We start from the raw sequence: 14,716 nt of genomic DNA, 5'->3' as shown, positions 1-14,716 counted from the left end.
ATGGCGGTGATGCTTCACTTGTCTGTCAAGGAGACACCGCCGGACATACCTGTGATCTACGTCATCACCCCAACTCATACGAGACCAACGCAAAAGGCCGACCTGACCCAACTGGGCAACACCTTGCGCCAGGTCCCGAACCTTCACTGGATCGTCGTAGAGGACGCCGACTTTAAGTCGCCCCTGGTGGCTAAGTTCTTATTAAATTCGCGGATATCGTACACTCATCTGAATGTCCCCAAACCTGGTTATTGCAAGTCAGGATGCGTGGCCAAAGGGAGCGAACAGAGAAACCTCGGCTTGGACTGGCTTCGGCGGAACAGGGGACCCCTTGACTCTGGTGTGGTGTACTTCGGAGATGATGACAACACATACGACCTGGAGCTCTTCGAGGAGGTTCGTGTTCACACTTCAATTTCAATTTAATTTCACTTATAGCCTAGAGCGCCAAAACATTACACATGTTTCATGGCGCTTTGCAGAGTGTTAACATTCAGAGATAATCAAGGCTTAGGCTAATTGCCAACCCCACATTAAGTTGTCTACATTATACTCGTTCAGTGGGCTAGTTGAATTGGCAAGCAGATTTGGAACTCCATTATCTGATTTGGGGATTTTTGACAACTTGTGCATAAGTCACACTGCATTGGTTTTAAACTGTGTATAACACGTCTAATAAGCTCACACAACACCCCACCCTTTTCGTTTTCCTCGCCAGATGCGTTACACAAAGCAGGTGTCGGTGTGGCCGGTGGGGCTGATAGCCGCTCGTTGGTACGAGCGGCCGTTGGTGCGCGACGGGAGAGTTGTGGGCTGGTACACGGGATTTCCTGGAAGGAGATTCGGTACAGACATGGCAGGCAAGTGCTATAAAGTAGACCGATCAATCACATATCCAAGCGCAATTACGTTCCATATAGGGACATTCTAAAACGCATAGGATATCCTGAAAAAGGTTAACGTGACTTAATGTCAAAAAACAACCAATCATCACCAAATTGCTCTCAGGCTCTTGTCAAAAATTAACCAGTCAAAAAGTCGAAACCGAAAATTAAAGATTATGGATTTTAGTTGAGCGATTTCCTCCCCATTGACAACAATTAGCCTACTACAGCATAACGTCTCACACATCTCTTGTCATAAACAACACACTCACACCTGTCATAATCAAAACACATGATTACGAATGCTATTTTTTATTGGTGCCTATTGGAAAAGGCTTAAGGTTGCTTAATGTGGCTTAATGTCCCGAAACAGCGATCAATGGTCACCAAATCTCTATCAGACACTTTATCATTATCAGCTCTCACCTGTCAAAAAATCATAACCGAAGCCCAACTAATATCCTTAATCGTTGGGCTTCAGTTATGATTTACATTAAAGGTTTTCCCATTAGTGGCCAGAGGGGTTACCAGGATGTCATCTTTTGGGCAGGCATTTGGCTTATTTGGGTATTGTGAGGGGAAAATGACAAAGAGGGACCTTAACCTTTGATTTGATACTGTGTTTCTGTAAGATTTTACACTTCTGTTAAAGTTTAGCCTAGTTCATGATGTTCCTTATAATTGATACTTCTAATGCTGTTTGACACTATCTAGTTCTTAAAGTTCTTATTAGTTCTTATTATTTGATACTTTCTGTTTCAATGACTAATGTTCCGATGGCAAATCATGTGTTGTATGACGATAGAAATGTTCTTAATGTCCTTGATTCTTAAATAACCCATTATATTGACCAAGTTATGTGTATGTGCAGAGAGGGTGTAATGATACAATGAGATTATGATACTGTGCGAGGTATAAATGTGTGTGTGAGAAACAACTGATTGTCTCTTGGGTGCACAGACTTTGTCTTTTTATCCTGATTGCCTGATGCTTATGAGACCTCTCTGCGCAGAGATTACAGTTTTTTACAATTGTTTACACACGTTTTCAAAACTCTGTGTCTATTTTTCAAAACTCCACACACAAAACCCACAACTGCTCACACAAAATGCAAAATGCCTCAAATCTCCAGCAAAATGACACACAACATTCAAAATGTCAAAAACACATGTTTAAAGCAAACATTCGCCTCACATTACAAACAATTTTGTCATAATATGACATTTTGGATACATCATGTACACACTGTTGCTCAAAACCTAAAGCTCTTCTGTCTTAGGCTTTCTATATGTATTTCCATACAAGAGTGAAAGTTACGGTATCAACAAAGAGAAGTTGAAATACACAGTAAAAATGCAAGCAATATTGAAACCAAAAATAGTGATTTTTCCCAAATAATTTGTTGTTGTGAATACAGTATTTTACAGCAAACAAGAAAAAAAGCAAAGAAGAATACAGTGACCACCAGATGTACATGGAGTTTTGAAAACACTGATTTTTTTTTTCTTCTAAAGACAAGTGTGTGTGTGTGTGTGTGTGTGTGTGTGTGTGTGTGTGTGTGAGGTGGGGGGTCGTGTACAGTATGTATTCATAGGCCTATAGACCCTTTCAACTGCAGAAACCAACAATTCTACAGTAAGCGTTCCTAAGGCATTTCTGGAGGCACAGAAACATTTATTGAGCTAATGGTACTGTAACATGGGGACAAACAAAAATAGAGTAAAAAGACAAATTTTACATAAAGTCAACTTTTTGTAGAACATTACTGTAAGCTAAAGTCCGATTACTGTATTTTCTCTATTTTTAAAGTATCTGCATTGGTTCTGAATATTTCAACCGGAAATCCTCTAGGAGCAGATTGAAAGGGTCTATACCTATATAGAGAGTATATCTATTCATAGGCCTATACTAAGGCAATGATTGGATGGTGTTCAGTAAAGTAAAGAGTGTTTGCACATGTGAAGAGAAAGAGTGAAGCACTGGTGATTTAGTGTGGCATTTTGATGGGTTGTGTTTGAAGAACGAAATCAAGTTACTTCCTGTTAGATTTTTGTGTGTTAGGTAGAAAATTGTGTGTGGTGTTTTGCAAAATGTGTTTTAGTCAATTGAAAACTGAGTCAAACACTGAGAATTAGTGTATGGTTTTGCAGATTTGGTGTCGGGTTATGATGTTTGGAGGACATGTTTAGAAAATTGTGTGACAAGCAAAGATTTAGTGTGTAAGCAGTTGAAAAAAACTGTAATAAAGTACTCACGAGAAAGACAAAACCTTATTTCACACTCAGTATTTACAGTACAGACATGTAAGCTAAAATTTCTTCCACAGTATACAGCACAATCTTTTAGTGCAGACTTCTTGGCAGACATTATATAAGATGTGTTTGTCGTTAAACCAGTGTTGTAGACCAATACAACTTTAATCCAATACAATAATAATAATAATTTACAGACTCATAGGCTACGGAACATCTATCTATCTATATTTCTATCTATCTATCTATCTATCTATCTATCTATATTTCTATCTATCTATCTATCTATCTATCTATCTATCTCATGCATCAGTTCCCCCCCCCAATGTAATGTATTTCATACATTAAATTCATATTAAGGTTATATATTTTGTTAATAATTTTAGGATCTGCATAATTACAATTTAAATAGTTCATATTGCTTATTATTTTGACATACATTTACCTTTAATGTCATTACATTGTAACCTATTGGCAGTGTCAAATTGAGTGCCTGTCACTTTAAGAGAGTAATTAGGCTTCAGTCTAAGTAATAGTGCATAATGCATAGGAATATGTGGATGTAATTCATTATGTTTTCTATGTAATTAGTTGAAATAAATGTTCAAAAACCTAACAAGTGGAAGACAATCTTTTCATATGATGAAGTAGAACACACAGGGTCAGGCAGTAGTGGTACTTTTTCTGCTGTTGTTATTTTATTTGTAAATAAATAGCTGAATGACATAACATGGATTATTGATTTCAGGTCCACAATCAAACACAGTTGCTAGAGTGATATAGTAGGCTATCAACTAATTTTTCCACGCAATAGAAACGTCAGTTCGGGCTCCCCCCTTCGGATGGAGCGATAGCATCTGCCTATACCACCTTTGCCTAGGGCTGGCTCTGCCCTGAGGAACAAGTTTGAGAACCACATCATTACGCTGTCTGATTTGGGGTAACCACTTTTGCCGCCGATAGTCTGTCATTGTGTGCAGTGCACATTCAGGTAGCATGTGCCTCACTGTGAATATGTGTCTGGCTGCTATATAGCAGTCATATGATGGCTACAAACTGTCATCATCTGTCACACTTATGGTTTATTCACATTATACTTATAATTATTCATATGGCTATTAATTTTATCCAAAGGGACTAACATACATTTGGCTATTCATTTTATCCAAGGGGACTAACATACTGTGTGTCAATTATTACAAGGGCCATTCTCCCCAGAGCAACTTGGAGTTAAGTGCCTTGCTGAAGGGCACAATGGTGGCAGCTGGGAAATTGAACCCACAACTTTTCTGGAAACTGAATTCTAACTCCTTACCCACTATGCACCACCCTTATATAATAAGAGAGCCTTTCTTTTTGCTGATGTTTGGATATTAGAAACTGTTATACTTTGGCAAATATTGACACAGAGAACCAGGATAGAGGGATTTACCTGTATTCAATGGTCTACGTATAGTCAGTCATCAGAAAAACTCTGTAATAGGTGGAGCATTTCTATTTCTGACAGATACATTTCACAATATACATTTTTATTGATCCTTTTTTTTCTTCCTCTCCCTTAGGCTTTGCAGTTAATCTGAACCTCATCCTGGCCAATCCCGAAGCTCGCTTCATTTTGAAGGGGGCCAGGAACGGAATGCAGGAGTCTGACTTCCTGAGCAAACTCACTAAGCTCGAGTATCTCGAACCCAAAGCAAACAATTGTACAAAGGTGAGGCTGATGGGTCGCCTTCACCACACCAATTATAAGCACTGCTTGTTCCTCTGTGTGAGGGTTTATTTAGCCTGCTGAATTTAATACTTTCAATCTGACTTGCTAACAACCAATACTTCCAGTCCCCTTATATGCTTATCTGGCGTGATATCCCTTAACACTCCCATGTTAGTGTTGTGCTTTTGTGCTTAATGTGTGCCCATTTCTCCCACGGTTACTACGCCGTTTATCTTGTGTTCAGCACATTTCCTCCTCTTGCTTATATCATCTTGTACACACAAGTATATGCTTATGCTTATGTTTATGAGCAGGTGGTTATTATGTAATTCACATATTTATATCCTCAACACTTCAAATCTGACACGGTGTTGTCACAGGATAATTGATGGTAATCTGAAAAGAGACGCGTACTAATGCAATCGCATGGCGACCAAATGTGCTCTGTAAGATTTCCGGACACTGCTCGGGGACTGTCCACTCAAGACAAAGTTTTCAGTTGTTGATGTGGGGAGAATTCCACAGAACCATATTAACTTTGGAAACGTTTGTAAAAGTGAATTTGTTGTTAATTAATTAGTTAGTTTGTTTGTAAAAGCTTGGTTAATGCCCTGTTGACCTAGCCTGGATGCCAGCCAAACTTAGCCTCGCCCACATTTGAGGTCGGGAAGTTCGGTCTGGACTTGTTGTGGAGCAACTATGCCGAAACCAGAGCGGTTAGACCAGGAGAACTCCTGAATGGTTTTGTTCAGAGCTGAAAATGTAACTGTGTTTGACAAAGGACAGATGTAGGTTGCTAGTGACAAAATATTAGCTTTCATTATGGTACGATGTCTTTGTAAATGACGTTTAATTACGGTACAAAGTTTTTAATTTATCCCGGTTCTCCCTAACAAAAACACTGTTGCTAGAAGGCAGACATTTAGATTTCGTCATTGTAGAAGATATTGACAGTGCAATCTGTTTAACCAGAAAACAATGTAAAGGCACTTGTGGAGACGAAGGATGGTTTGGGTGTTCTTCCTACAGGATTCACCCCCTGTATCAGTTGAAACAGGCCCCATAATCACATCCCAATGGAGCAGTCTCAGACTCATATTCTGACTAGAATTTGAGTATGACGTCAGGCTGTTGACCGTCATAATTACTATGAACTGTTTTCCTGATTCCACAGGTTTTGGTTTGGCACACACGGACGGAGGAGGCACCACTCTACAAACACGTCACAGAAAATGTGGACATCGAGGCGTAAAGGTGCTTCACCAATTTGCAGCAATTTTCAGCAGGAAAATTTGGTATGGGAAGACTGATCTACTGTGATGCCTACAGAACACTATGCTGTGATGATACTGTATAAAGAACACCAGACATTAGTCAAGTCTCAATAAAACTGTAGAAAGAACACCAGACATTATTCAACTCTCAATAAAATATGTTTAAATGTAAATAAAAATACACAAGCTCCTGATCTCTGTAGGATATAGTGGCATTACTGAAGAAAATTTGAGAAGAGACTTATCTGTTTTTGCATCAAGTCCTGCTCATCATCACATACAAAGCAATGGCTCTTTCAATTGCGGCATTTCTTCATTTTTGAACCATCTTTTCCCGTGTAGCCTCTTCTTTCTCTTCACACCCCCCTCCCCCCGTCCTCCTCTAACACTCAATGCCATGAATGATATCTTCTCATCTCTCCTAACTCTCTTACAGGATTTTTCTGTGTGTATTTACTAAATAAATGGTTTACATAGAAACTTGGACCTTGAACTAAGAATATTATATATTTAATTACTTAGCAACTTTCCATGCACTGGTATTTCCTTCCGGAAATGCATGTCTAGTTATTTTGTAAAATGTTCTTTTTCATTTTCAATTCAAGCCTTTTTTGTTATTTTATCTGGAAAATAAATAATTGCCTACATTTGGATCCAAATAGTATAAGTATATATACTCTTTTGATCCCTTGAGGGAAATTTGGTCTCTGCATTTATCCCAATCCGTGAATTAGTGAAACACACTCAGCACCATACCTGCAAACTCAGAAGCGCTGTAAAAGGTGACATATTTCCGAAAGACGCCCGCCCCTCCCACGCAGATTTGAAAAAGGTTTTACATTTTAACTATTTCCATTACATGGACATAGGTAGACCTGCAATAATGAATATTGAATATTATCATATTATAATAAACATGCAGTAAGCAGAATTTAAATATGGCTGCATTTGACACTTTTATATTTTAAAATGACATAGTCCTAACAGTAGGCCTACCAGCTGTTTTGAGTTAAGGCCATGTTTAGCCTAATTGAATAACTTAATGATGGAGAAGATATTTTCAGACCTGCCATCCTTGAAGAAATGTCAGTACTACCTCAAACAAGGGAAAACACATTGCCTACCTTGGCCTTCATGTATGTAGCCAAAGAAAGACCAAACAACATAAATGTTGACAATCTGTTTTAAAGCCTAATCCTTATCTATAACAATCACTAGTGTTGATAGAAAGGGACTGTGGATATCCATTTTCTGGTCTCTATTCTAGCATGTCTGGTTTATTAGTACCTCTTTTCAATCCATTATTATGACCGATTGTCAAAGTTTTTTTTTTTTCCCGTCATCTACTTCCTAAATTTTTGGTCAACGATATCCGGGACACCGAACCACCGGGGCACATGAAATTTGGTGGGTATGTAGCCCCACTAGACTTTTACGGGCCACTCCCCCCCCCCCCCCCCCGTGCTGGGCCCCCCGAACCGCAAAAAAAGCAGTTTTTCCTAAATAACTACCTGAACCATGGCACTGAGGATGAAGAATCTTTTATGGTATGTTGGTCTCAAGGGCCCACATCAATCTGGCCCATAATCACTCATTTGTGATTTGCACCCCCCCGGTAAAAAATGAAAATGCAATATTATTCTGCTTTAATCGCCCCTATCTTCAGTTAAGATGTTCAGAACTGCACCAAATTTTATGTGTATGATTGACCTGGCATTCTCTGGGGGTATGCCAAGTTTCGTAGAATTTCATCCATGGGGGGTCTAAAAAAAATTAGGTTATGTGGTCATTTAGTGACTTCTACACTCATTGGCCTGTAGATGGCGGTGCACACATATACACATGCACACACACACACAGGCACCCACATACTATCGGTATTAGAACGGCCGATACATAATTACAAATTCAGTAGGATTAAAAGAAAGCCAAAATAAATATTCATCATCATCATCATGGCTGCATTTCCAGTATTGGCGATAAGTAGTCGTTTGTCCACTAGATGGGGCATCGTTGCAGTGAGACGTAATTTTGTTGGAAGTTAAAAGTGGGTTGGAAAAACAATGGACGCTTCCTACAGTTTACCGCAGACAACGTCTAATAAGGATAGGATGATGTTCACATGAAATGTAATTCCCATTTCTTCTTGAAGCCGAAATAAATCTGAGGATGTTTATCGGACATGCTTGGTTTTTACTGCAGGTACGTTAATCTTATAATATCAATAAGGACCTAGGTAATGTTACCGTTAGCGTTGGTTGAGTGATGGAGGCCAATTTGATTGATTGCATTTGTAGAAAACTATAAATGCGGTTATACCAAGCAAATTGATAGCAGCACTGTAATTGTATCTTTCGACTGTCATTTGTTGCACGTGCTACAAAAATCATTCTGTGCAATGAAAGATTTACCAACATTACACCGGTCTGATACAGTTTTGCCTGTACATGCGTGAGACTGAGACGCCTGTTTATTTTGTTTTAAGTGCGTGCAGGGTGTGAGAGGGGAATCAATGTGCTTTGATTCCAGCTTGGTACTTGTAGTCTGTGAAATTAAAAAGCACGTGTGTGTGAAGTATCCAAACAATGACACCGTCATTTCATTATGGCTACTTTAGCAACACACCTTAAGCTACTGTGTAGTGGGTCCCATTTAGAAGTGGCGACTTCATTTGCGCTTTCCTTGACTCATGGAGCTGCGTGAATTTTATTACAACTTTTAGCCACGATATGGCAGTTTAAGTCCGCTTGATACTGTATGGCGTAAGCCATTGGTTTCCAAAGGAGATTTTATTTGTGTCGCCAGCATAGCCTATTGACAATTTATGTTGTAAATAGGCCTACCTTATAAGCCTATACCTGTAGCTTAGGGAGGCTAACAGCTTTCTATTAGGATCTAGTTTGTTAGTTACAGTTTTACGACGGAGTATTAGGGCCACACATGAAGAAAAAAAATATTTTTGCCATGGCGAGATTAAACTCGACATGTTGACTTTAAAGTCGCCATGTCGACATTAAATTCGACATTTTGAGAATAAAGTTGAAATATCATATCTACTTTAATCTCCACGTGTCTACTTTAAAGTCGACATGCTGACATTAAACTCGCAATAGGCCCTGTTTAAACATAGCCTATACAGTTTAAGCTATGTAGCCTACACTACGATGGAGTATTAGGGCCACACATGAAGGAAGAAATATTTTTGCCATGACGACTTTAAAGTCGCCATGTCGATATTAAACTCGACATTTCGAGAATAAAATTGATATATCATGTCGACTTTAATCTTGACGTGTCGACATTAAACTCAACATTTTGAGAATAAAGTTAGTTAGAGAACGACCGCTCGGGACGATTGAAAAGGAGGACGAATTAAACATTCCAGTTTTCTTCGACTGCAACAATGATTAGACATAGGCCTATACCATGTGAACAAAACATAAAACATTAACCCGTTGCTCAGCCAAATACTTTCCTGTAGGTCCTTATCACGGAGTTACAGGCGATAAATGCGATGGTCAAAAGTAGCCTAAACGTCATTAGCGGTTTATTTATTTATTGTAGGCCTATTAAGACTTTTTTTATTTTTTTATTTATTTATTTATTTATTTATTTATTTATTTTTTCGCATGCCCAAATTTCCGTCAATGATTCCCGGGACACTGAAAGACCGGGGTACACAAAACTTGGTGGGCATGTACCCCCACATGGATAGCATGGAACCGTCATTTTTCGTTTTGATCTGTAGCCCCCCCGCTGGACTGGACCCCCCGAAAGGAGGGTAGGGCAGACACAGTTCTCTGTGAATATCTTGAGAACTGTAGGGCCTAGGATGACCATTTTTTTCCGTATGTTTGCCTCCAGGGGTCATGTTAACCCATTTCATGTGCACACATGTGCACAAACAGATACACACACACACACACATACATTCACAGTAATCACACGTATGACACATACTCACACAGTAGACATATGTACGCTTGCATGCACAGGCACATACGCAGGCACACACACAAGCACGCACACACACACACACACACACCCACACACACACTCACACACACACTCACACACACACATAACATAAACATAACACAAACAATCAAGAATTTCTCAGAATTATGAACAGGCAAGACGGAGGTGGGGTTGTATAAAATGAATTTTACATGTGAAATCTATGAACTAATCATGTTTTGGTACTTGTTGTCTAGCAGATACCAGTGAGAATTGAGTGTGGATAATGCAATTCAGTGAGACAGTTAGAATCATATAGGCCTTTCAGCGTGATTTATTTTTGTGGAAAAAATGTGCTGGACTGGGCGGCGGTCATATTTTGTACCGCTCTGCGGTACATCTAGTTTCACTCTGTTTTACGTGGTTAAGGCCACTGCACATCCAAATAACTGCCCTTCATGACCCATAGGCGTCACTCTCTATAGGATAACATGGCAAAACTCATTTTTCTATAACTGCTTTTCCATGTCTCACCTGCAATACGTATAGGAGGCTAGAAACACAGGTATAGCCTAAGCATACTATTTTGATCCCGTGGGAGAATATGTGTGCATGCACTTTATTTATGCACTTTGTGTGCATATGTATGGGGTGGTCGGGAGGACAGCTTCATTCGTCCCTCCATAGACCGCAATAGGCTGTTTTGCATCCATTACAAACAAGCAACGTGAAAGTATAGGATTGGAGAGAGCGCCTAGAATGCCTCTAGTGCATAAGCATGAAGTTGAACCTTTAGATGAAAAACAACACTTTAATAATAGGCCTACAATAAATAAATAAACCATGACGTTTAGGCCACTTTTGACCATCGAATTTATCGCCTGTAACTCCGTGATAAGGACCTAACAGCAAAGTATTTGGCTGAGCAATGTAGGTTATGTTCTAAGTTTTGTCCACATGATATACTGTAGGCCTATGTCTAATCATTGTTGCACCCGTCGAGATTAAAGTCGATATTACATTTCAACTTTATTCTCGAAATGTCGAGTTTAATGTTGACATGGCGACTTTAAAGTCGACATGTCGAGTTTAATCTCGTCATGGCAAAAATATTTTTTCCTTCATGTGTGGCCCTAATACTCCGTCGTACAGCATTTTTGCATTTAGAATAGCCAGAGTGTGGATATCTCAATGGGAAAATTAAACAATATCGGGTGCCTATGGACTAGGCTGGGTAAACCCAGCCTGATCTGCCCGCTATTTATTTTTTGATTTCTTAAAAGATTGAGCTTGGTCTGGTGAAAGCCAGACTAACCATGGACCTTAGTTACACAATGCAAAGGAACATGAATCAGCCTATATTTGCACGAACAATAACGGACAACAGCTCTTCAACTTTGGCCCGTTAAAATGTGTATGAACAGTCTAGCGACGCATTTCATCAAGGCCCATTTGGACATGTCAGTTATTTGCACCACTGGTTAGATGTAAAACAGCATTTCGTTTCAGACTACTGTTACTTAATTTGTGCATTAACAATAACGTTTCAGACTAATGTTACTTAATTTGTGCATTGACAATAAAGTATTACATGAACTAAAGATGACTAAAATCTTATGTAGAAGAAGAAACATTCACAAAAAATCCATCCATCCAAAAATGACCTTTGTTTTTGATAGCTGTTGAAAACGGCATGGAACTGACAGAGATGTTTTTGTTTATAAATAAATAAATAAATAAATAAATAAATAAATAAATAACATTATGCTGATACCTTTTGCTTTTCCCAAATACAATGTAGCCTACAGGTGTAAGTGACCTTTCATCAATCCAGTTGCAATGGATGAACTGTGATGAACTGCCCTACTTGTGATTGTTTAGAGATTTTAAAGGTTTTATAACAATGCTACATCATCTTTGGCTATTCTACAATCTATTCACCTTTTCAGCACCAGTAGGCTACTTTCTGTGCAGCTGCACACACACACTCAGGCCTGCGAAACAATCCAAGAGTGGGGGATGGAGTAAAATATGGAGACAAATTAAAGTGTGATTTATTTTCGCGGAATGGATATACAGGACGGAGCGGCGGTCATATTTTGTACCGCTATGCGGTACATCTAGTTATTTTATATTTTTTTGTGAAGAAATACATCTATCCCTCATGTTATGTTGGTGTCTTTCTGCTCCTCTCGTGTCTACTGAGGCTGCAATGATCACATTCCAACTAAACCCAGGAAAAAAATGAACTGTAAAATTTCACAGTAAAACAATTCAATTTACAGTTCAACTTAAATTTGTTATAGTTCTACAATTGCCTTTACAGTTCGACCATGAATATATCATAACTTGACTATGAACTCTCCCATTACTATGAACTTCATGGTCGCACGTCTGATGCGGACTTTAAAGTTTACAGTTAATAAGTAAAGATGTTGATTGACTGCAATTTGTTTATAGTCAGACTGAGGTTTTCATAATTATAAGGTTTACTATAAAGTTTACAGTTCAACTAAACATTTTCAACTTCAAAAGTAAATCACATTTCTGGGATAATACCAGACTGTATGAAATAAAACATGAATTCCCTCTGTTTATATCCTTCACATTCCTGTGCTACCTCTAGGCTACTTTTAAGCCTATGCCATGTTTGATGTGGTCATCAAATAGGCTATGTTTACTTACTCACATGTTAGGCTACTTGCATCGACTAAAGTTTAACATTATGACAGAAAAACAAACTTTTGATTAAAGAACAGTGTCATCCATTATCACTTATCATGAACACATTAAAAGCGGTCATGGTAGAACTGTTAATAAATACTTCATGGTTGAACTGTAAAAGATCCATAAGTTGACAGTGTTACTATGAACTATCATAGTGAATTTTACAGTAAAACCATCAAATTACCACAAATAAATTAATGAGAATAGCAGCACTCTTTTTATGGAAGCCTTAGCTATGTAACTATGACATCATGTGGTCAGGAAGACCATCTTACTCAATTTAGCTCTAATATTATCAGGGTCCTTGACTCTATACTATGATAGCACCTGCCAAGGTTAGAAAGACTTCAGTAAACCTAAAACACCATGGAGGAATATCACAAGAGTAGCAAATCAGAAGAGAGAATGTAGGAAAGCTGAACGTAAATGGAGAAACACTAAGCTTCAGATTAACTCATCTTCAAAAAGAGACTCCACATATATAACTCTGAGTTATGTATAGGGCCAGGCATTCTTCATTAATTTAAACATTATTAACACATTAATAACTCCCGTGCTCTTTTTGCCATTGTTGATAAGTTAACAAATTCCCCAACAGAGCTACCTCAAGATTTCAAGTCAACAAAAATGTTTAATGACTGGTTCTTTTTTTCATCACAAAATTGAAAATATTAGAGTTCACCACAAGCCTAGACAAAATGTAGCCTACTTATCTGAATTTACTGCTATGATGGCCAAACCCTTGGAAAAACTGTGCTGCAACCTAGATCATCTACAGTACCTGCTGTCTTGACGCTCTGCCTACAAACTTCTTTAAAAGTGTTTTCAGCTGTTTGGCATTTGAGCTTATGCAAATTGTGAACCATTCTCAGCTCAGGCATTTTCCCAGCAGCACTTAAGACTGCAGTTATAAAACCTCTCCTGTTGTGTTTGCGGTCAAATGTGACCGATTGACAATTATTTTCTCTCAAAAATATTGTTACCTTATTCTGACTACTATAAGGCGCCATGACTTAATACAGGGCATCTGAACACACAAAAGAATTTTTGATAATTTTCATGACAATTTGAGTGTTTTATTTAACACCCATGTGTATTCCCGGTCTCAAATATGACCGGCCATTAGAAATGAATGGGTGAGAAAATGTCAGTGTATAAAATTGAATCCAGACACATACTTATTGATTAGATGGACTGTATGTGTGCTTCTGTACATTAAAACACCCTGACTCCCCCTCTTTGCTTCTATGCCAGCCCCCACTGGAACCTTTCCCAAATAGAATCTTCCCCTTTCTGACTTGCATTAGCTCAGGTCAATGAGGCCTACAGGCCATAAATGGAAGTTCAATAGGTTATATCTATACAACACACATTCATACAAAGGTCGATCACAACATTAGATGATAATATATGTGCTACTATGGATTTATAACAACTTTGGATGCTGAGATATCATGCAAAACATGAGTACCTTGTCTCACCCCCACAGCACAGACAATCTCAGGAACAGAGATATGCCCCAAACAGCCCCTACAAGATTCTTGGCAATTCTGACCTTTTGACGATCGAAACTATCTCAGCAACAGAGACATGAAACTGGCCCAACTGGTCCTTGACAATTCAAGAACTTCAGTGCATTCTCCTCCAAGCACTTTGGGATGCCTGGAGGGCAAGAGAAAAGTAGCCTAACAATATGATGTTTTGCCTTGAGTTTATAGTCAGAGAGAGTGTATGTGGCCCGTACTTGTTAGCTAACATTTTCTTTTTTTCCTCATATCGCTGCTGCAGGCCATAGCAGGCAGGCTATGTGTAACAGAAAGTGAGAGAGATAAAGCCCGCCCTCAGAAACAACTGATAGGTAGGTCTTCAAAAATAGCACAAAGAGAGGCCAATCACTTGCCTATCAAACTC

General features: G+C 38.7%; 1 protein-coding gene across 1 annotated transcript; it reads left to right on the top strand.

Annotated features, from left to right (window-relative positions):
• Window positions 1–6,250, top strand: LOC143119184 (galactosylgalactosylxylosylprotein 3-beta-glucuronosyltransferase 2-like). Its single transcript, XM_076280504.1, has 4 exons — window positions 1–396; window positions 719–860; window positions 4,699–4,847; window positions 6,022–6,250. The coding sequence occupies exons 1-4, from the start codon at window positions 1–3 to the stop codon at window positions 6,097–6,099; spliced, it is 765 nt and encodes a 254-aa protein (XP_076136619.1). The 3' UTR covers window positions 6,100–6,250.
• Window positions 6,251–14,716: the final 8,466 nt, after the last annotated feature.

This window comes from Alosa pseudoharengus, unplaced genomic scaffold (genome assembly GCF_046254945.1).
Source record: "Alosa pseudoharengus isolate Yale_2024_CS ecotype anadromous, Long Island Sound unplaced genomic scaffold, YU_APseudo_1.1 YU_APseudo_1.1_scf_1, whole genome shotgun sequence".
NCBI classification, from domain to species: Eukaryota; Metazoa; Chordata; class Actinopteri; order Clupeiformes; family Clupeidae; genus Alosa; species Alosa pseudoharengus.
This window is presented reverse-complemented; position numbering and strand designations above follow the sequence as displayed.

Bases quoted from the DNA above. Each gene is read 5' to 3' on its own strand.
- LOC143119184 (XM_076280504.1), top strand. From the start codon at position 1: ATGGCGGTGATGCTTCACTTGTCTGTCAAGGAGACACCGCCGGACATA. The intron at 861-4,698 runs GCAAGTGCTATA...CCTCTCCCTTAG, and splicing joins ATTCGGTACAGACATGGCAG to GCTTTGCAGTTAATCTGAAC. The intron at 4,848-6,021 runs GTGAGGCTGATG...CTGATTCCACAG, and splicing joins AAGCAAACAATTGTACAAAG to GTTTTGGTTTGGCACACACG.